Source organism: Stigmatopora nigra, chromosome 12 (genome assembly GCF_051989575.1).
Source record: "Stigmatopora nigra isolate UIUO_SnigA chromosome 12, RoL_Snig_1.1, whole genome shotgun sequence".
NCBI classification, from domain to species: Eukaryota; Metazoa; Chordata; class Actinopteri; order Syngnathiformes; family Syngnathidae; genus Stigmatopora; species Stigmatopora nigra.
This window is the reverse complement of record NC_135519.1, coordinates 7,042,646-7,064,054: the sequence shown is the minus strand read 5'-3', so window position 1 is coordinate 7,064,054 and position 21,409 is coordinate 7,042,646. Positions and strand designations below refer to the sequence as shown.

Here is a 21,409-nt window from a genome sequence, read left to right as displayed (position 1 = left end):
TTAATCTTTGAAACTTTACCACATTTGTAGATAAATTCTTCTTCAAATGCTATTTATAGTAAGACCGATTACAGACTATGTACTGTATTATTTTGTATTGACATGTGCACGTCAAGGCAAAAGTTTGTGTATCAATTTTACAATACTTCTCAAGTCCTTGAACGCACCTCGGTGACGTTCATGTTTGGATAATCATGGCGGAACATAGTTATTTTTCGATTTACACTTTACAGTCAATCTATGGTAGTTAAAGTAACGTAATATACATGCAAAGTGTATCAGATTAGCTATTGGTTCACACCGCATTATTTTAAAGTTAAATCCAGGTGAATGACAGCGTACTGTTTTTGCTGGCGTGCGTTTCAGTTTGCGTAAGAACGTCAATTAAAAAAGCCAAACCATTCAAAGTTAGCGCAATGTCGTGCATATTGATAAATGACAATCCACTTCTCTTACCCCTCAACGTGGAAAAGACGATATATGATGGATTCATCACGGTACAGGTATGTGATCACGGTACAGATATGTGGACCTGATGTTCTCGTGACCATCGAAGTTCCCCAATTAAGATGTATGTGCATGACGGAAATGAAACATCACGCCATTTATTCAAAAAAAAATATTTTTTTTTTATACTGGGGATGCCCAAGCTTCCTCCTATTTCTGAAATTTACTAGATTACCCAAAGACTTGAACTAATGTGAAAATATGTTATTTGTAAATAAATAAATGTGCCTTTTTTAAATGACAGTGAATATAGTATTTTCAAAGTACCTACTTTCATTTACAAATACTACAAATCAGATATTGAAGTAGCATACTCGAGATCTCAGTAGTACAGAAGTGTGTGGGCAAATTATTATTTTCATTCATTTATCAAAACAGGTGAAATGACACTCATAACAGTATTCTTTCCTGTTTTTTTTTTAAACAGGACACAGACCTGAGACTGAGAATACATTTAACACCAGATCGGCAACTCAAAAAGGCCAAGTAAAAAACAGTCACTATCTATTGTTGTTATGATGTTGTTTTTTCTCATATAATTTCATTTTCTGAACATCTTTATCCTCACTAGGGTCCTGGGGGTGCTGGAGCCTATCCCAGCTGACTTTGGGCCAGAGGCGGGTGACCAGCCAATTGTAGATGTTTTTTTTCCCCAAAAAAATATCCAAATGTTGCACAAGCAATTTCAATCTTTGATATAATACGCTTAGCAACTAGCCCAAAACAATCACTTCCCTTTTTATTTGTATTTTTTTCTCATTCTTAGGAGGTGAAATCATCAAGTAATCTTGTGCTTACAGGTTGCATTGCTGTTGGAAGTTAAAACAACTGTTGCAAGGATATGAACATATTCTAAAGCAGGTAAAACCGTACAAGAATATATTCTCGTCTTTATTGTGTCAAGCCATAACATCACACAACATTATAAACTATCATTCAATGTAAAAATGTCTAAGTTTTGCCTGTCACTATGCCATGTGCACATATAGAAAAATAAAGATACACATATTTGCAGTAAATAACAAATAATGAATTTAGTCAAATCATTAATTTCCCACAGGCATCTGATAATCGTACATGACACATTGTTTCACAGCACAGAGGTTAGAAAGCACACTACGGAATTCACATACTACACTGACAAAAATCGTTGATTGATTGTTTTTGTGCAAGTAATTTCACATCTTTTGTGACGAGTGTGTCATACCTGGCATTGTTCCCGCGCACCCAAAAGGCACACTTCACTCAGAAGCAGAGAAAAATATTTTTCACTGTTTAATTAACACTGCCTGGAAAATGTCCCTATTTGTTATGTGGTCCCTCAGGGTTATTTGCATGAGATTGATATTTCACCTCAGGCTGCAAAGTTCATTATTTTCGCAGCCTTTAAGCTATCATTAATTATTAAAGGAGGTGGCAGCCCCCATTAATCACAAACATGGGTTTGATTTGAATAGCTGGCTTGAGGAAAAAAAAATAGTGTCACTTTATTATCTTGCCATTCAAGGATGCCTCTCCCTTTCTTGCAGAGGCTGCATCAGTCCACTGATCTCGTCAGTTTTATTCTGGAACTGAAGACTGTCTTGGTAAATAGAGCAACATTGTACTGGACATTGTATTTGTTAATGATGCTTTGTGAATATTGTTTAAGAAAAGCATAAATGAGAATATCACATATTGATAACATCCATTTGTAGGAACAGGTGCATGTATAGTGTGTGTGTGTGTGTGTGAGAGAGAGTCTAAAAAGTGTTATTCTGTGTAATTTGGGGTCTTTGCTTTCTTCAATTGCAGGAAGTCTGCCTTAAAAATCATCCTGTGTGTGACTCTATTCCACCTCCACAGTACTACTCCCAACTTATTTTGGAAATGGAAACCCTCGGGTGGGACAAGTAAGTGAGGCTCCTTGTAATCAAGCACGTGACAAATACAGGCAATACTATCTCCAGCCCAAAAAAGTAAAATACAGCAACACAGTTCTTAATGTAAAATATAGCAACACAGTTCTTAATGCAGAGGCACTTTTTTTGATCCAAGATCTACTTTTCAATGAGCCAAGTGGAGAGGTAAAATGGAGATATCACTTCTTTTCTAACCTGGATTAAACCTTGACTAGTACACTCATTTTCCACTTTGCTCTTAATGACCATAGCTCCAATTATGATATTAGTAAAAATGCAAATAGCTCTAATTGAAGACTCTCAGGTTTTAATAGAAGGGGGTAAAGATATGGTGAAAAATGGACCAACATCATTTTCAGTGTGGCTGTATGGTTATGAGTCATTATACAGTGGGCTTCAATCTCCAAAGCACTTGAGATTCGCTTAGCGTCTTAATTGGCACGGCTGTGTTAATAGCCACTAGGGGTTTTTATATGTAATTCGGTCTGCTGATTGGTCCAGGTGAATGGGTTGTGCTCTTTCAAGTATTTTACTTGGGACTCCCCGTTTTTTTTTGTATTTTGAAAATGTGGTCATCTTAAAGGATCAAAAGTGACATGCATTCCATGTCAGTCGTAAAAAGAAATGTGCTCCGTGGTGTAACAAAGGTTGAGGATTGCTCTTCTAAACTATATGTTTCGATTTAATCAGAACAAAAAGTCAAGGCAAGCATTCAAATATGCATATCCCCATTCACATGGGCATGTTGCTCTCTGTCTGAAGTCATCTCATTTGGCAATGGAGTTGCAAATGGGATGTTCTCATCAGTCTTCCCAGCAGGAGGTCTGACTGTCACGCTGATTCCATCATTCCCAAGTAGGGATAGTAAGTTGCTCCAACTAACATGTGAGAGAGAGAAGAGGCCAAAATATGTGTCCTTTCTATGCTCCATTGAGACTTTTTTCTGCCAGTGATGTTATTTAAAAAAATATTAATGGTTTATTTAAATAGAAATACTAATGAGAAGGAATTGCATCAAAAAATTAATTTTATATTCTCAATCGCGACAATTTTAAAATGAGATCGACTATAGACTCTTTTAAGATTAACTTCCATGATTTATTTGGCGCACTTCTGAAGTGTTATGATATGAAAAACAACTACCCAGTTAACTACTAATGTTCTCTATTTTTATTTTTTTAAACTTGTTTCTCCTATAGCTCAATATTTTTTCAGCTCACTAATTTAGCGTGTTGTCATCTTCTACTATTTGGTACTGCTCATCAGATGGTATCTCAAAAGATATGAGGGTTATTGGGGGTACCATGACATGAGATGTGATGTCCCTCGATTAGATTTTTCTTTTCATAGACCCACAATTATTTAATTAATCTATTTTACAAAGTGTCAGCTCTGTTCTTTCGATGATTGTCATTTTGTCCACTTGGACAGATCTATTAAATGGAATTGCTTGTCAGATTTGTGTATTTCTAGCTGTTAACTGTAATGTGTGTTTTTTTTTTTTATTGCTCTATAGTACGTGAGTGAATACTCGAGGATATTAAGTTATCATAATGCAGAAGCTGAAGCTTCTAGATTATATTTATCTACTGTTGGCATCTTGCACTCCTATCAGTATCAAAGAACTGTGAAGGGAAGTATGTGTGCAAATTACAAAAAAAAAAGATTGTGTTTGAAGATAAATATAGAGATACATTAGATATAGAGGGATTGAGGATAAGAGGTGGGGAAAGAGCAGCAAATTGGCCCTAGCATTATATTGTGTATTTACAGTGTGATATGAGACTTCAACATGGATGCCCTTCACTTGTGTACGCTCGCAAGCGTGCGATTGAACAGTCACCTTTATGAGCTACTTTCTGTGGCTATCGTCTGCCATCATTCCATCAGTTTCCTAAGAGCGTGTATGTGTCATCCCTGAGGACACTGCTCCCATCACTCCTCTCTAACACACTCCATAAATCCTCGGCAGATATACAGCCACGTCGAGCATAGCACACGCCAGGTACTGTAAATCTGGAGGAGGACTATCCAAGTCCATTGTCTTAGATCAGTCTTTTGTCTCAAAGTTTGAGCTGACTGGAAATTATACTGGAAGGACTGGAAGGAGGGCAGCACTGACTCCTTTTATAGTTTGTTGGAGCAGCTAAGAGAGTTGTAAATTTCCCCGTGGTGTCGGTGTATGATCGAGACTGATCAGTGCAGTGTCCTCTGCCTCAGTAGGTTGTAATCAGCTCAAAAAGGAGCAGTGTAATTTATAGGCGAAGCAAAGCTTGTGACCATGATCTCACTCGTAAAGTCATCGAGAGATGCATTATTTTATTAGTTTGTTTGTCAATTGTGTCGCTTTTGTTCCATGTACTTTTAAGTAATTGTGTCAAAAAAAGTATTTTCAAATGCTACCACCCTCACAGCTCAAATGGATTGGACATCTATTAGTGATAGGATTGTGACAAACCCATTTAAATTTACAACTTAAGGATAAAAGAGCCACAGGATAGGACATTTATTATCATCAATGACACTGAAATAGTTAAGTTGGTTGGGGACCCTTTTAATAGTGGGCCATAAATAAATTCAAAAATATTTGGACATCTATGCAAGTTCTGCAATAAATCTTTTGAACTAACCCAGAGGCTGCACTTTGCTATTCTTCACATGATGGAAAAGTGTGTACTACTTCGATAAATAAGTAAATATTTATTGGTAATGGTGGCGATCAAAATGATATCCAAATGTCGCATTTTGCAGGCTTTTTTAATGATGCTGTGTCCCTTTCTCCTTCACCAGACATAGTATGTTAATACGTGTGTGTTGTGTCGATTTTCAGGCTACTTTTCATTGACACCCAGTTTAAAATGTTGAAGATGAACGCTGAGGACTCTTCTGGGCGACAGCATATTCTTACCATCAACCTCAAGAATAAGGTAAGCCTCTACTTCAATGTATGAAAATACAGTCTACATTCACTGGGTCATCTTCATGATAAAAATGATTCATTATCGCCTGGAACGTAATGTTGATATTCAGCCAATCCAGATCCTGGTCTGACTTCATTTAACACATGGGCCATTCAATTTGCTGATAGCAAATCAGTGATTTACATCTGGGTCCTCAAATCTGGGGCAAACTGGAGAGCTTGTACAGACACTTGATAACCCACTGTGACTGAGATGTAGCACAGATAGTAAAACATTTCCTCACAGACCTCGACTTGATAGAAAATGATCCTCTATGAACAGAAAAAGCAAGTACCCTTAGTCTTATCTAAAACGGTTTGGTGGCACTTGTGTGACTGTCTGATTAACACGAACAGCATCAAACCAAACCACTCTAAATGCTCTTAAAGGAATTGTGTGTATCACATAATCACTGGGGTTAGCCTTTATCTGCCATCAATATGAGAAACAATAAGGACAAAACAAAGACTTAGTGGTTGTAAATGGAGTTAAATGTTGAATTTTGTTCATGCTTCCTGTAAATATAGTTTTACACGGGTAGGCTAATATTGCGATTCTGAAGAGTACAGATTGGGGATTTATTCGGCTTTAAGACTGTGAGGCGATGCTTAGCTAAGCCCAACTGACATCCACCTGGGACAAGAGAGAATGTTGAGAGCTCACTCTGTGCCCACCTGCCCATCTGGCCATTGACACTCTTGGAACTGTAAAAGTATGTTGACTTCCTCCTGCCTTCCAGCTACTTTCACCATAACTCGCGCCAGGTCATCCCTCACTAAGCACAGTAAGGGGTCAACAGTGTTGAAGGAATTGGCAATGACATGGAAGGAAAAGTTGAACTAAAATAGGAAGTTATGTATTGGTGCTAAAAGGTTATAGAAATATGTATTTTTTTATTTCATATCATTTCTTTTATGATCAAGTATTGGAATAATGCCACATCTGTAATAAGCATTATAGTACTAGGCTTTTTAAGTCTGGCAAAATAGAGGACATCTGTATGTGTTGGAATGCACATCGAGTGAGTTATTGCTACCCACAGAAAGTCTACTTTTTCTAAAGTTTTTATATTTGCGCACAAGTGCTCGGCATCTTGTAGCATTTATGTGGAAAACTTCAAATGGACTCTTGATTTTGCATACTTAAATATCCTGTAAAATGACGGAAAAAAATGCCAGTAAATTTGAAACCCCACAGTAAAGTGTATTGTTACTACTACTGCCAAATTTAATCAGATATAAATATCACCAAGTACTGTATGCAAAAAAAATTGAAAAACAGAAGCAGCCTTTCAATTGTAGGACTGTGTGGGCGTTCCCCTTATTGCAGACCTCTCGCTGTCAATTATGCGGATACCTCGTCCCACTCGCTCTTTCTGGGCAGTTATTTTGAAACAAATCACGAAAATGTCTTTATAGCACCTTTGATTGCCCAATATTTCCTATCAACAGCACCCAGCAGAGGCCCCCGAATGCTCAGCTGACCTGCCAGTTCCCCTCCTCATAAAATGGACACCACAGGTATGAAAATTTTCCGAATAAGAGAGACTAGAGAGGTTCGGTTTCATGATAGATGGTGTCATTGGGTTACATTATAAAAACAGAATACACAATATCTTCATCTCCACAGTACAATGGTTGATTTATCAGTCCTTATTTTCAACATTTTGTAGTATACTGCTCTTCTGCATACAAATTGGGACATTGAATGGAGCACTTAATGGACATTCATGATGGCATCTTGTTAAAAAAGGTGGTTCCATGTCAAACCAACTCTGGATTTTCTTTTATTGGCTTTTGCGTTAATTACTTCTACTTCTTTTCACTTAAGACCCATCACGGTAATACTTTGACACTTAAAACGACTGCTTAATATCAACAACATTGTTATCAGAGTTTCAAAGACATCTTAAGGAAGAACTAAATGGATGTGTGCGTGCATATGTTTGTGAGTGCGTGTCTTTCCGTGTGTGCATATTTTTGCATGCATGTTTGTGTGTGTTGATACATGGCAGGCGTACAGTGAAGACCAGCTCAGAACAGTGCTACCGTATGGAGGCTGTCTGCCTGCTGGGCTGGTGATGGATCTTTCCCCCGCTACAACATGAAGTGTGTCTGTGTGTGTATGTGGGTGTACGTTAGTTTTTGTGTGTATGTGGACATTTAAGCCAAGTGCATTTTTTAGTCTGATGAGTGATGGCTAAAATGTGTGTGTGTGCGAGTGTGTAGGGCAGGGGGAAGGGCCTGTCTGTCGGCAGTCCTGACATGTTCATTTGAAAGACTAATTATTGCTTGCTCTATTGCAAGGCCAAGACGTGCTTTCCAGGGCAGAAATTGGCAACAAAACTCTGCCCCAATCTAACGTTGCACACAGTGTATAGTTTTAGGGTTGAAATTGATGCGAAATGCTTTGTATTGTTATATTGTAAAAGTCTTATATACAAATTCAACTTGAATCATCAGAACCAAACAGAAACAGAAGTGAAGTGTTGGGAAAAGATATTACTACAATTACACCACAAAACTCACCATTTTGCTGTCTTTGAACCAATGGAGCAGCATATACGTATATATTGTTTATTATGCATTTTTTCTTCCGCAGCTGTAGCATATTCTAGACGTAACAATCTTATACATACTTTTTTTTCAAAGCTGGGTTCACTTTGGGGATTTTTGTCAGCTGTTTTAAGGACACATTACTTACTTATTTCATCATATCAAGATTCCAGTCGATGTAAATGTAAATTGAATTTTTGCATTTCTGTTATCATTAAAAGAATTTTGAGAGCCAATAAGATAGAGCTAACATACAGTCCTTATTGAATTCCCTCTTCCCGTCATCATACTCTTCCCTGTCTTAGATACGCGAATTCAATTATCAGTTCTTTCATTTCTTTTCTTGATTTTTTTTTTTTAATCTCCCTGAACTGGGTTCAGCATAGTTATCCTGAGCGCTAACCATAATCATGCCACCGGCATTAATTGGGCTGTAATTGCTGAGGCTCTCAGCACCTGGACGATGCTTAATTGTGTGCACTGTGCTGGCACAATGACTTATAATTTTTTGGTTCATTTTTTTTTCTCTCTGATTTCTTTCCCACTCACGCCATCTGTATTTCTCATTCACACCTCTTTCACCTTTCAATTTACTTCACTTTTTTTCTGTCCATATTAATGCATCTAACTTCAGTTTTACCTCCTAAAGTCTGGCGAGTTACATTTAACCCACCATTTTCCTAAATTAGGAAAAAAAAATACATTTTTATCTGCAAATGCACTACTTTGTAAGATTGCATTGACACTAATACAAAATTGTTATTCCAGTATGCAATTACTAAAGTAAGGGATGTTTCTACTTGTTCTTTGATTTGATAGTCTTCATTGAACCAACTCCACAACCAGTTCCTGCTGATTATAGAGGCTCTAACTGAGTTTTGGGACGTTCTTGACGAAATCGACAGAAAGACCTGGATTCTGGAGCCGGAAAAGCCAAGCCGTTCAGACACTATGAGGCGAATAGCTATCGGTAATGTAATATACGTTAGATAACATACAATTATTTCGCATATACCACAGCAATAAATTGTTAATTGTTTGCGTACGTGCAGGAAACAATGTCTCCATTAAAGTGGAGGTGGATCCACGACACCCAAAAATGCTGCCAGAATGTTGCTTGCTGGGAGCTGAGCATGGTTGGTAGCACCTGATAGAAATGGTAACACTTGTGTGTTATTTTAGATGGTGTGAGCAAAAGATCTGGATGCTTTTTCTTATTGTTTTTCATCTTCAAAGCACCTATAAAGTTAACAGGATCCTTAAAATTCTGTACATATTCTTCATATTCATGTCTATCTCATGCAAGGTCTTAATTTAGCCGGTGCCTTTAACATGTTTCAGTTCTGTTCACAAGGCTGGCATATTTTAACTTCCCACTTTTCACAATATCATAGGCCATTTTTAATTTTGTTCTCCAATTGTTTCTCACTGATAGTGCTGTGTCCCCAGTCACCTGCCTTCCGTGACACAATAAGCTACACGCCATAGATAAACTCAGGTAATAAAAAACCAAATCTGTCTGCGCTCAACATTATTCAGATAAGCTAGGTACGACACTATCATGTGGGGAGGAAAAATCACTACGTCAATTTCCTTACGTTCGGAGTTGAGCTGGGACGCTCATGTTGATTATTGTATTTCGTCATGTCAGAGCGCTTGCCTTGAGACTGGCGCGATTTCATTCTCACCCTCGCCACCTCGAAGACATCCTGCGAGCTTTCTCTTTAATTCCCCATCAATTGTCAGCCATTGTTTCTGTAAATCCTGGGTCGTGAAATGCTAAGCGTGTTGCCTAGCAATGCGACTCAAATGATATTAAATACACACACTTCAGCCCGCCGAGACACTAGGCAGGCGACGACCCTCAAATATGAGGTGTTGCACAGGAATATTGCTTTTTTGCATGTAGGAATACGAAATAGTGAGCATGATGAGCACTACTCAGAGACAAGGCTCCCCTGTGAAACACAGAGGATAGCTTGCATGTACTAACCTAGGCTGTTAAATAAGAGGGCATGTGCATAAGAGGAATATCAACTAATAATGTATTCTGGGGAAATCAGTAGAGAATTGGGAAAAAGTCTGACGGTATGTATGACACCTAAGGAAAATCTGGTACAAGTGTTAACCCTTTTTTCTGTTGCAGTTGTGACTCCACTGAGGAACAAACTGAACGCTAACATGCATTTGTGGTAAGCGGCATTATGATTGGGGATGATTATTTCATGGTTGTGTTTGCTGGCTTTTATTTTATCATCATTCAAATTGATTTTCTTTGAAACAAAAAGTGGTGGTAGTAGAATTTTAAAAAATGGGGGGGAGGATTACTGCATTTGAATGCTGCTCTTATTTGATAGTGTCTCACTAAATCAAATGGAAACCTTTAAATGATGTTCCAACAAAAAAAAACTATTCGGTGCAGAGATTCCGTCCAATTGTAAAGATTTTACAGTTTTCACAGTTCACAATTGTCTCACTGTTTGACACATGTCAAATACTGTAGGCCATCTTAACACATTTCAATTTGACACTAAATGCAGTAGAAATGCTATTTTTTCCCTCCCTGCCATCACCCCATTTCTTTTTTTAAACCAACGGTGAAAGTCTCTTAATCATCCCCCAGTGTCTTTGCAGGCTCATTTGCATGTGCTTAATTAGTGTGTGAAGGAGCTGTCTGTGGTCTGCTGGCAGGAACGCGGACTCTGGTGTCTTGCAAAACCTCCAGGATGTTTTGGAGATCGAATTCCCGTCACCTGCCACCCACGAAAAATCTGTATGTCACACAATTGCCCCCCTTTTTTTCCCAAACATGTCTGTTTTCATTGCGATTACCTCAAGGAGCCGTATGTGCGTGAGTTTTTCACATCACAGCATGCATCCTCCTATTTGTGTGACTGCCTGAGCGTCAAATCTTAAGAGGGCGGATATTTCCTATTGTCTATTGTCGTCTCTGTTGCCATTGCGTATTTTGTTTTCCGAAGAGGTGCGAACAACTTGTCTAATTGGGTTGTTTACAGATCGGACTATTAAAAACAACAAAGATGGCACAATTCCGCTCGCTATCGCAATCACTTTAATCACGCAAAACCATTTATCTTTTTTTCTTTTCTTTTCTTTTTTTTTTACTGGTGGCTCTTCTCCCCTTCTGTCGCTGCAGCTGACTTGAAAGAACACTCTGTATCCACTGCCGCGATTAATGCTTCAGCTTCATTAGCATTCAGAAAGGAGTTTTAAAAAAAATGTTTAGTTGACCAGATGTTGAGTATTTCTATTTAAACTAGGACCCGATTTGAACCCTTTATAGGCCAAGTGCTAATGTGTGTTAATTAAAAATAATAAAAATAATAAAAATACCTAACCCACAACTGACAGTTAATTTATTATATTAGTATTTAACTCTTTTCTTTCCACTGACAACAAGAGACGTCCATTTCAAATAATGAGTTAGGATGGTGTTGAGGAATGTCACATTTAATATTTTCTTAAATGTATCCATAGATGTTCAGTGTGGAGTGTGGAATTTGTTACGCCTATCGCCTTGAAGCTGCTATTCCTGACCAAGTGTGCAATGATCCCCGCTGTGGACAGCCCTTCCATCAAGTGTGCCTCTATGAGGTATGAAGCCATACACACATAAGTTTAAATGTATATGTATGTACAATCCCTTCTGTGCAATAACAATGTGCAATATTTTAGAATATTCTAAGTTTTTTTTTTCTATTATCTTTCCCGGACGTGACTCATTTAAATTACTTATGTTTTTATAGGGAAACACGCAGTAAGTAGTGCCACTAATTTCATTATATACAGTTGTTGTATAATGACAATAAAGGCTTTTGACTTTGACTCGACTTCAAAGTGTACATTAAAACTACACCTTCATCCCTCTATTTTTAGCACCACACAAATTTGGAGTGCTGCTACTTAAGTGAAATTACTTATGTACATCTTTCAAATTTAAATATTCCCAACTATGGAAATGTTTCCACCCTGTATATTGGTGTGTTTGCTTCAAAATAAGTGCATTTTGCCTTATTGCCTTATATAACTTATGAATAAAGTTATCCAATCCAATTAAAGGCCCCCAAAGGTTGGGAAAATATGGCAATACTTTTATATGCAGCTACAAAGTATCACTGGAAACTTTTGCAAGTTTACAGTCCATTTTAACTAATTTTACTGCTTGACACATCTAATTCAAGGTGACTTATTTGATTAAGTAGTCTTTTCTCTTTTGTCTTTTTTCCCCTCCAGTGGCTGCGTGTTCTACCCGCCAGCAGGCAAAGCTTTAACACGGTTTTTGGAGAGTGTCCTTATTGCAGCAAGGTACGCCTGAATATTCTGACTGACAGCGCCTTCGTAAAAGACCTTTGGTGTATAGTCAATGGATATTCAACATGCTTAATTAGTATAGCTAGGTACATCGCACGGCCTTGTCTTTGCTGAAAGGCTATTGGCAGCAGAAAAAGGTGCCACATTCATCATGAAGCCACTCATTCTAGCATTTTAAAGGAGTGAGTAAAGTATGTGCCAGTGAATGTGGCGTGTCATTGAATCAAAGTCAAAAATGAACTTATTTGTGAGCGTGCCTTGCAGTGTATTTGATAGCACAGAAAGAGTGAGAGCACTTTAATGCATTGTTAAAGTAACCTTCATGAAGCATTATTTGACCAATAAGCTGTGCTCTCTTTCTATTTCAGCCCATTACTGTGAAAATGGCAGCTCTGCAGTCCTGAGAAGTGGCATTGCGTGCCACATCGACTAAAAGAAACTAATTGAAAGCAAAGCCAACGAAAGGAAGAAAATACATTTCCTGGTGAGAAACATGAAATGTCCAAATTGTGACGCATTTTCTGGAACATTAAATTAAAGACAAGACTTTTTTTCCAGCTCAATACTTGTTTTTTATTTATTTTTGTGCGTAAAAATTCTAGTAAGCAATTGGCACAGAGGTGTCATTCACACCATTTTAGGACGCCCTCTCTTTCCTTTTGGGGGGCCTCTCAAGTAACGCGCATCAATAGGTTTGCTTTTGACATTCTCTTCCTTCTCCTCCTCTTCTTCCTCCCCCACTTCATCATCCTCTTCATCATCATCCGAGCTGTCTTCTTCTTTGTAATACTTCAAAGCTCCAGCCCTCGACCTCAGCGTTCTTTGGACTCTCTCGCTCTTCTACGAATAGAAAAAGGAAACAATGACACTTAATATTGTGATTGAGAAAATATAACAATTTGACTGGTGGAAAAACAGGTTTCCTGTGGGAAGTGTTGCAATAGAAAAGCTGATTGCCACATTTTTTCAGACCCTACCTGTGGAAGGGTTTGTCCTCTTCTGTTGGAACTTGCTTGTTTCAGTTTCTTCTCCTCTCTCCCTCTCTCTTCCTCCTCCTCCTCGTCATCATCCTCTTCCTCCTCCGCCACTTCCTTGGCCACAGGCTTAGGTTTGGGTAAACCTCGCCCTTTTGCTGTTCTCTGTAACATTAAAATACAGCAAACATTTGAATTGAGTTCTAAAAACACATTCTCTTCACTGCATGGCACTCTGGCTTTCTTTTGAATAGAGCTCCAAATAATAATTGACCAGCTGATACCGATGACTAATGCATCTGAGAACGGCCTTTGTCTCTGCTGACATTTCCTCTCTTGACTAAAATGCCCTATAAATGCCCACTTCTGTTTAACTAGGGATCAAACTGGCCAACACTTTCACATGGAAATTAAATGACTTGGCAAGGAGGAAAAGGGAGTGAGCATAATTGGACACAAAGTGTGTGTCATCAACTTCTTCAAACGGTGGCCTGAGGGGTCGAGAAATGATGTAGTGAACTGGAGGAGAATCCTCCAGTGTTGGACCCGCTCACCTCTGGTAGATATGCTGCCCCTCAATACGGTCACATTCCAAACGAGGTTAAGAGACTAAGCGACACAAATTGGCATACTTGTGATCAGCAGCCAATTTGCTGAATTCATTGTGAAACCGACTAAATGTTGATTCATATATTACTTTGCGTAGGAATAAAGAATCAATTTCCAAGCTCTTAGGAGCAAGTGTTGTGAGAGAATCGGAAACATATAATGGCTTATAATTTGAGCATGATTGTAGTTATCATTAAAGCATTACATTTATCATGTTAATTCATTTAATGTCAAACTAATTTATTCAACTCTAACTCACCAAAAGATGGCAAAAGGCTTTTGCAAACACTAGACATTAAAATGTTGAACAAACAGACTAAAGAATATTTTAGCCGCCATTGATAGCGATAGACAGCCAAACAATTTTAAGTCTATGGTCATTGGGCCTGGAAGAATTGACTGTGGAGACCTATTGGGTGTACAATGCTCTCACCTTGCCCCTGTTGGGGGGCTCCAGCGCCTTAGACATTGACTTCTCCCCGACGCCACGAGGTACAGTGAAATCCAGTTTTTCCTTTGCTCCAGTAGACAACATTTGCCTTAGGCGCTGGTAGTCAGGCTTTTCTTGGAAGTTCAGAGACTTCACATACATGAGCAGGGATGCAACCTCAGCTGAACAGAAGAGGGGAACAGAGCAGATGTCTCAAGTCTAGAGTGTAGCTCAGCAGTTAGTGCGCTCGACTCCTGACAATTGCAAATGTGCCTCCACAAAGATGAGCGCGGAGCAACCACTACTACTTAAGTAAATTTTAAAAAAAGGGGGCACTATTTAGTGGTCGACGAATTTGATCGGCGACGTCTTGACAACTCGATTAATCTTGTAAAACTATCCACCAGACCCGGGACAGATGCTGTGTATTGCACATATTTCTTTAAAAGTTGTATCATCAACTCACCTATTGTATTTGATACATAACATGTGTCTTATCTCTGACAGGCAGCTTGCCTTTGTCAGTAGAGGACTATTCGTTCCTTAACAATACACAAGTGACTTCTCCTTATAGACAAAATAAATGTCTGGTTTTGATATGGCAGCGTAATAAGTATTTCACTGTTCAATTATTTGGAAGTTCCTTTGACCTCAAGGACCTCCTTAGTTATTAAACTATTTTAGTTGGTGGAAAAAACATTTCTCAACTTATATATATATGTATTTTTTTAGACTAAAATGTTTCAGTAAAGTCCTGAAACTTTAAGATTGTTGCAACGTACCAGTGCTGGCTCCACTCACTGACAGCTGCTGGACAGACTCTGGCAGCTTATCCATCAGTCTAAGCACCCGGCGGGACAGATAAATAGTGAGAGAATGAGGAGTAAAAACATTATGAGAGGGCAAACATCATTTAAAAGTAGAGGAGACTTGGGGAAAGGACACCACAGCAAATTGAGTCAAACTCTACTGAATTGCTATTACAAAGTACAGAACAGTCATGATTGAATTAATGATCATTCTTTTTCATAATTGATGAGTCAGTTATTCATGTGCTATACTATCTGATGGTAAAACAATTGTAGAACATTATAAGCTTAAATCCAATTAATCATGATCAGATACATGGTAAAATATTTTCTATTATAAGTATTGTATGGCCTACCTATCCTTGGCTTCCATGACCTTCACTGCATTCTTAAGATCACTGTCCCAGGGAAGTGAGCCACATAACCAGTGAAGAAGACAAAAACCAAGAATCTGAATGTCACCACGTCTTGATGGAGCTTGGGGAGAAAAATAGAATTAAAAGAACGATTTGGATATAATTTAGCAGAAATTAATTTCCCTATTTTTGCATTTTAATGTTTTAAGATAACTACTGCATTACTATCCACAGGTCAACGTTTTAAATTTGGCGTAGTTATCCATAACATATTGAAGGGTGATGCTTTTATAATCCATTACAAATAGCAATGAAGACATACGCAGTATTGTTTTGTAAACGTAATACACTGAAGAGTGCCTACAGGTAAGTGTGTTAGAGACACTGCATGGATCTACATTAATGTGTGAAGTGCATCAATACTCAAAAATCAAGTTCATCCAGAAGGGTCGAGCCCTGGGAGTTTTAGAAACTCAATATGTAATGGCCGTCACACGTCTTTGGAGAAATTACGTATTGACTGGCTTCATCTAAGGGGAGAAATCTCCTCCCTGAGCCATGACTAGCATTGATTCTCCTTAGCCAACAGGGATGTCTGATGAGGAACCATGGTCCTGGCTACACAGGACAAGATAATCAACAGGATTGTAGTAATCTGACATTGCAGCATGAGGTTTGTAGCTGTGAATGTGTAAGCATTCATAAATCATGGCTTAATCATCTTTAAGTATTCCAGCTTGACAGTGTTGTTCGGTCTTTAAATTCTGTCAGGTAGAAATTCAAAACCACTGTCTGATTTGCACTGGTTATTTTTCAGTATTTACTTTTTTGGTGATGGAGTTTTACAGCATTGAGGTTATGTGAGGCTCGTGCCTCCTGCTACTAAAACATCAAAGTCTCCAATTAATGGGGGATGAACGCATGTTGCAGGTTATGACTTTAGCTAATTAGGAGGTGGTTAAACAAGAGACTGTGCCTGGGAATTCTTAAGGGGCGGTGGGCGGGCAATCGATGGTCAATGAGTAGAGAAGGATGCAAGCAGGCAATTTGCCAGTTAATGTTTTCCCAATATCAATCAAGTGAAGTGGCAACCGACCAACAGAGAAAAAGTGTTCCATACGTACTGACTAACGGGGGTTCAGGAACACCCAATCATATAAGCGTAGAACCCCACCATTATATTACAATATTTACATCATGATAAACATCACTTTTTTGTTAAAATTGGTTGCTGACAGTCATTGGAACTTACCAACACCTCTGTGAGCATCTAGACTGGTGTATTCAATTGTTCCATTGTGGCCTTTCCGTGGCATTTCTTTATACTCTTTTTGGACTCCGTCAACACTGTACCGGCGAGCCAGTCCGTAGTCTACTAGGTAGAGCTGGAATCCAGAAAAAGAACTGTAAATAGGATGCATGCACTTCATCATTCTAATATTGAGGAACAGTAAACTCACATCTTGAGGGTTTCGATGACCCAGCATGAGGTTGGAGGCTTTGATGTCTGCATGAACATATTCATTCTCGTGCATATATTCCAGTATGCCTATCTGAAAGAGATGGACACAATTTAAGTGATATTGCATTTGGCATGAATGCACCGACTAGACGTCCGTCTATCTAAATCAATATTTTCAAAATGTGAGCTACATTTTTTTTATAAATATATTGGCATATGTGGCCAAAGCTTGATGCCCATGTTTTGAAATAGGAAGTTGCAATTGTGCCTAAAAGTCACTGATGTTATTTCGTCTTTCCGTAATGAGAAACCAGAAATTCAGCACTCAATTGGTCTTTGCAAGTTTTAAGCGCATATTTTTTCAAAATCATGGAAATTACTTTACAGGATCTTTAAATTAATTATATCAATGGCATTGGATTATTCTTTTTCATGTGTGAATAGTCTTACCAGAAGTTGACCAACTCGGAGCACTGTAGTCTTCTTAAATCGACCGCCAATACGTTCGGAAATTTTCTGAAGGTCGGTGCCTAGCCGCTCCATGACCATAAAACGATATCTACACAGAACAGATTCAAAATGAGATCATGCCAGGCACAAACATTATATAATCACATTGAATCTTATTCAAAATAATACCTGAGGCCATTGTACTCAGCTTGCCCTGAGCCCCAGTATTTTGGGATGCCGAGATGGTCAAGTTTTTTATTTTTCATCCATTTTTGCACTGAAACAGTATGACAGAAGTGATGAAGGATATGCTGTTAGATATCAGAAATCCCTGGTGGCTCAGCTCACTTATCTTTGTTGACAATGAGTGAATTATAAGAATGGATGATAAAGCCGAACTTCCATACCTAGGAGTGATAGGCTGTTTGATCAAGAATAATGATTTGACTGAGATTATTGCAATGCATGCACCTATCACGCATTTGTGATACACACACAAATATATGTGAAACAAAAATAAAAATACGTACACATAAAAACACACAGAGCTCTAGACCAAGGAAAACAATGAGCCTTGGCTCAGCTCTCGCTGCTGCTGGTTTGACTGGCATCCAACCAGAATGACAGCTGGTCAGTGGTTTAGTGGAGGTTTGAGAATCATTGCGCTCGAGATTCCCTTCTGGGCCTTTCCAACGAAGGCATTGGCGATGCTCAAACAAGCAAAAGAGAAGGCTAACTGCCACTTCAGTGCATGTTTATTCCTGCATCTTATTAATTACTGTGAATCAGGTGGAAGAGTCCCTTCACATCTTCATCTGAACACACTTTTGTTCCAGCAATTTATTGCCATCCTAAAAATGTGGTAGTACTCACTTGTTTCTGGTTTGGCTGCCCTCATGTAGAAGCTTAGCTCAGAGAACAGGGGGCCATTTTCAAGGTATTCCTGTGCAAGATATCCAAGAATTCAAAAACACTTGATTCAAACTGAATTCCATATTTGCTATGTGTTAAGAATGTTTTTTAAAAACAATGCATATTCTCAAACTACTAATATACTTACCACTTTTACAACAAACTCAGTATCTGTTGAGACAGAGCTGCCAATGTCTTGGGATGCTTAAAGTTGTAAGAAAAAACAGACCAGGAAGGAAGGTTGTCAGTCCTATGTACTGCATATTTACAAACAAGCCCAAATCTAGTAATATCCATAATTATGTCCTCCAATGAAAATCAAATGTGATTTTAAAAAACACTTTATTTATTTTGCCCATCATTCATCACATCAGAGGTCATTTACAACCTGTACATCTATTTGGCTTTGGGTTGCAGGAGCTGCAGCCCATGAAATGAAGCCAATACATTCCTACTCCAAACCAACATTACTTTTTTATATGTTTGGATGTCATTTCATCAAATTTGCAATACAATTTGTCTTACAAATTCCCAGATTTTCATCTCACTCTAGGTTAGATAGTCACTTTTTCTCACCTCTGTAAATCACCACTGATATGAATGATGGCAAGTGCTTATGTTAGTAATATAATGTTCAGAGAAGGTTTGGATTACCGTAGTAGATCAGTCCAAAGCCACCTTGACCCAAAACTTTCCCCAGCCTCCATTTCTTCTTTACTGTATCAGTCAGTATGAAGCCGTCCGGAAGGGGTTTGGGTAGCCCCCTCTTTTTAGGTGCTGTCATCGAAACTAAACATAGTATATAGCAATACGTCACAACCAAATTATGTTTTTTTTGAAAAATATGGCAGATCGTACAAAAATGTTCAAAATGGTAAATTGACCACATTTCAATAGCAATTTGTGCAACTGTTTAAACCTCAAAAATAGTGACATATTCTGAACTATTTGGGATATGTTGACGCTTGATCACGCTGCACAAAATTGTTACCGTCTGTTATGAAAGATATGCATTGTAAACTCCATAATCGCATGATCTCTGCATTATACGCCACCCTGACCTTTATTTTCTTGAGTAAATCATAGCGATCATTTGAACCATACCGACTTCAAAGTAGATGTTAAACAACTGCAGCAGGGCAACACGGATTGTTTGATAGCAAAACCTAAGTAGCCGCTAACATAGCCATGTGGGCAACATTTTACACACCGATCTATCCAAAATTACATACCGATCTATAAAGGGAATGATCTGCGTGTTATGGGTGTTCCCGTGCAACACTGTGATAACGTGATCTCCTCGGTTAATCCAACACGGCTTTGTTGTCAAAACCCTTGGAAGGCAACAAACCACTAGGCAGTTGAGAACGGAACCCGATGACTTCCTGAAAGTTTCCCTCCCGCAAAAGCAGCAGCCAATCACAATGCAGTACACTCATCCAAACGCCCAAATGCCAATAGAAAAACAGCTGTGACATTCTGATAAAACAGTACAAGACGAATGAATGAATGCAACAAATAACTGTGTTAACTCATTGTCATCCATTTAAAATTATAACGTCTAATTCATATGTATAGTGGGGCGATCAGTGAATCATTAACAGTTCGCTTATTTGCTTTTATCCTTCCAGTTTAATTTCAATTTCAAAAGCCACACGATTGCACGTCTATTATCGTCAATGGCAGTAAAAAATGCTTCGGTGCAGATGTCTCTCTTGCTGGATCGAGGGATGAATTTAATAATTGGACACACACAAGGAAGTATCAGCCGGTAAGTAACCTATTCTGTTATTTTAATCCAAATGTTTTCCACAAGACTGCTTTGACCATGTGACGGATGATGTGTTTCCACGTGTGTTTGTTTTTTGTTTATTTGTTTGTCTTTAACTAAACATCAGTAAAATACACCAATAATGGATGGTTAGCATTTATTGATTCGTTTTTTGAACCGGTTATCTTCACAAGAGTCATGGTGGTGGGGGGGGGGGCGAGGGGCTGAGGGGTGGTGCAGCCCATCCCACCCAACAATGGCCATCATTGGGCACACCATAAATTGGTGGCCAGCCAATCGCAGGGCACAAGGAGACGGACTTATTCAGGGGCAATTTAGAAAATCCGACCTGACTACCATGCATGTTTTTGGGATGGAGGAAACTGAAGAACCTGGAGAAAAAACATTTAAGCCCAGGAAAAACATGCAAACTCCAAACAGTAAGGACCCACCTGGGATCGAACCATCCACTCCGGAGCCGTGAGGCCGATACGCTCATCCGCCGGGCCGCCGGATGGTAGGTCATATTTGAACCGAGCCCAATATGCATCCCTGCCACGTATCTGTCTCCATTTCTGTGGGACGACCCGTGTTATGGTGCTTCAGTGTCCAATTTGTACTCGTACAATGTTTTTGGGACCCACTTCCAATTTTGTATCACATGATAACACCAGTTATAACTCGTCCACATACTCTGATTCAAAATGCTGTCCTGTGGTGCCTTGATTAGTCCCTGTGCCACAACTTTGAGACCGCTGCCTCGGACCTGCAGTATTAATGAAAATGATTTGAAAACTTTCTTTCAATACATTGTGAAATCTAATCTTGTGTGGAACTCCCTAAAACCCAACATCAGTTTCACATAGAGAAAAATATTGCATCTGTACATGCGAATAAATTGTACTTAACTGTGTCTATTCATAAATTTACTGCGAAGCAGGTACCTGAAGTGGCACAACCCCTTTCAAAGCAGTCTCTTGTTAACTGCTTATTTAACATACATACTCAAATCAATAGAAGTTTGTTTGCAGGACTTCAGGCATACTAGTTGTAACGCAGCCTGATCCTTCTTTTGCTGTACAAGATGGTCAATACCACGCCTGGCTGATAAACACTGTCTGCAGGAGCAAATGCAGTACTTGGAATACTGGCAGAGACAAACACACATTCTCGCGCTCCCAATCAAGCTTGTTCAATTTTGATGAAAGAAAAAGGAAATACAGGCTTGTGTTGTCTCTGCCAGGTGCACCTGCTGTGAGATTATCGATCTGCAGGAAACTTCAATACCTACTTTCCAAACCAAGCCGTCTCATTTGAAAGAAAGACAAACCTTGGGCGATTAAAAAAAAAAAACACAAAAAGAACTGTCTTGTCCTTAGCT

General features: G+C 38.8%; 2 protein-coding genes and 1 long non-coding RNA gene across 9 annotated transcripts in view; 1 reads left to right on the top strand and 2 right to left on the bottom strand.

Annotated features, from left to right (window-relative positions):
• Window positions 1-595, bottom strand: part of LOC144204988 (uncharacterized) — a 231,982-nt gene extending 231,387 nt beyond the window's left edge. For all 6 annotated transcript variants that reach the window (XR_013327983.1, XR_013327982.1, XR_013327981.1 and 3 more), the window contains exon 1: window positions 457-595. This is a non-coding gene — a long non-coding RNA (uncharacterized LOC144204988). The remainder of the gene's footprint in view (window positions 1-456) is intronic.
• On the top strand, window positions 149-12,818 carry fancl (FA complementation group L). Its single transcript, XM_077728999.1, has 14 exons — window positions 149-503; window positions 935-993; window positions 1,308-1,368; window positions 2,037-2,093; window positions 2,302-2,399; window positions 5,239-5,335; window positions 6,820-6,888; window positions 8,743-8,893; window positions 8,976-9,059; window positions 10,070-10,115; window positions 10,615-10,696; window positions 11,422-11,538; window positions 12,178-12,249; window positions 12,624-12,818. The coding sequence occupies exons 1-14, from the start codon at window positions 417-419 to the stop codon at window positions 12,657-12,659; spliced, it is 1,116 nt and encodes a 371-aa protein (XP_077585125.1). The 5' UTR covers window positions 149-416; the 3' UTR covers window positions 12,660-12,818.
• On the bottom strand, window positions 12,803-19,682 carry LOC144204985 (serine/threonine-protein kinase VRK1-like). Of its 2 annotated transcripts, none has more exons than XM_077728997.1 (13): window positions 19,490-19,682; window positions 18,912-19,046; window positions 18,406-18,461; window positions 18,219-18,288; window positions 17,535-17,622; window positions 17,346-17,454; window positions 16,894-16,986; window positions 16,686-16,818; window positions 15,434-15,554; window positions 15,051-15,109; window positions 14,272-14,450; window positions 13,233-13,394; window positions 12,803-13,095 (listed from the first exon to the last, which is right to left on the bottom strand). In XM_077728997.1, the coding sequence occupies exons 2-13, from the start codon at window positions 19,039-19,041 to the stop codon at window positions 12,883-12,885; spliced, it is 1,413 nt and encodes a 470-aa protein (XP_077585123.1). In that variant the 5' UTR covers window positions 19,042-19,046; window positions 19,490-19,682; the 3' UTR covers window positions 12,803-12,882. The 2 variants fall into 2 exon arrangements, with proteins under 2 accessions (XP_077585123.1, XP_077585124.1); XM_077728998.1 differs by lacking the exon at window positions 19,490-19,682 and adding an exon at window positions 19,362-19,487.
• Between the last annotated feature and the right edge of the window lie 1,727 nt (window positions 19,683-21,409).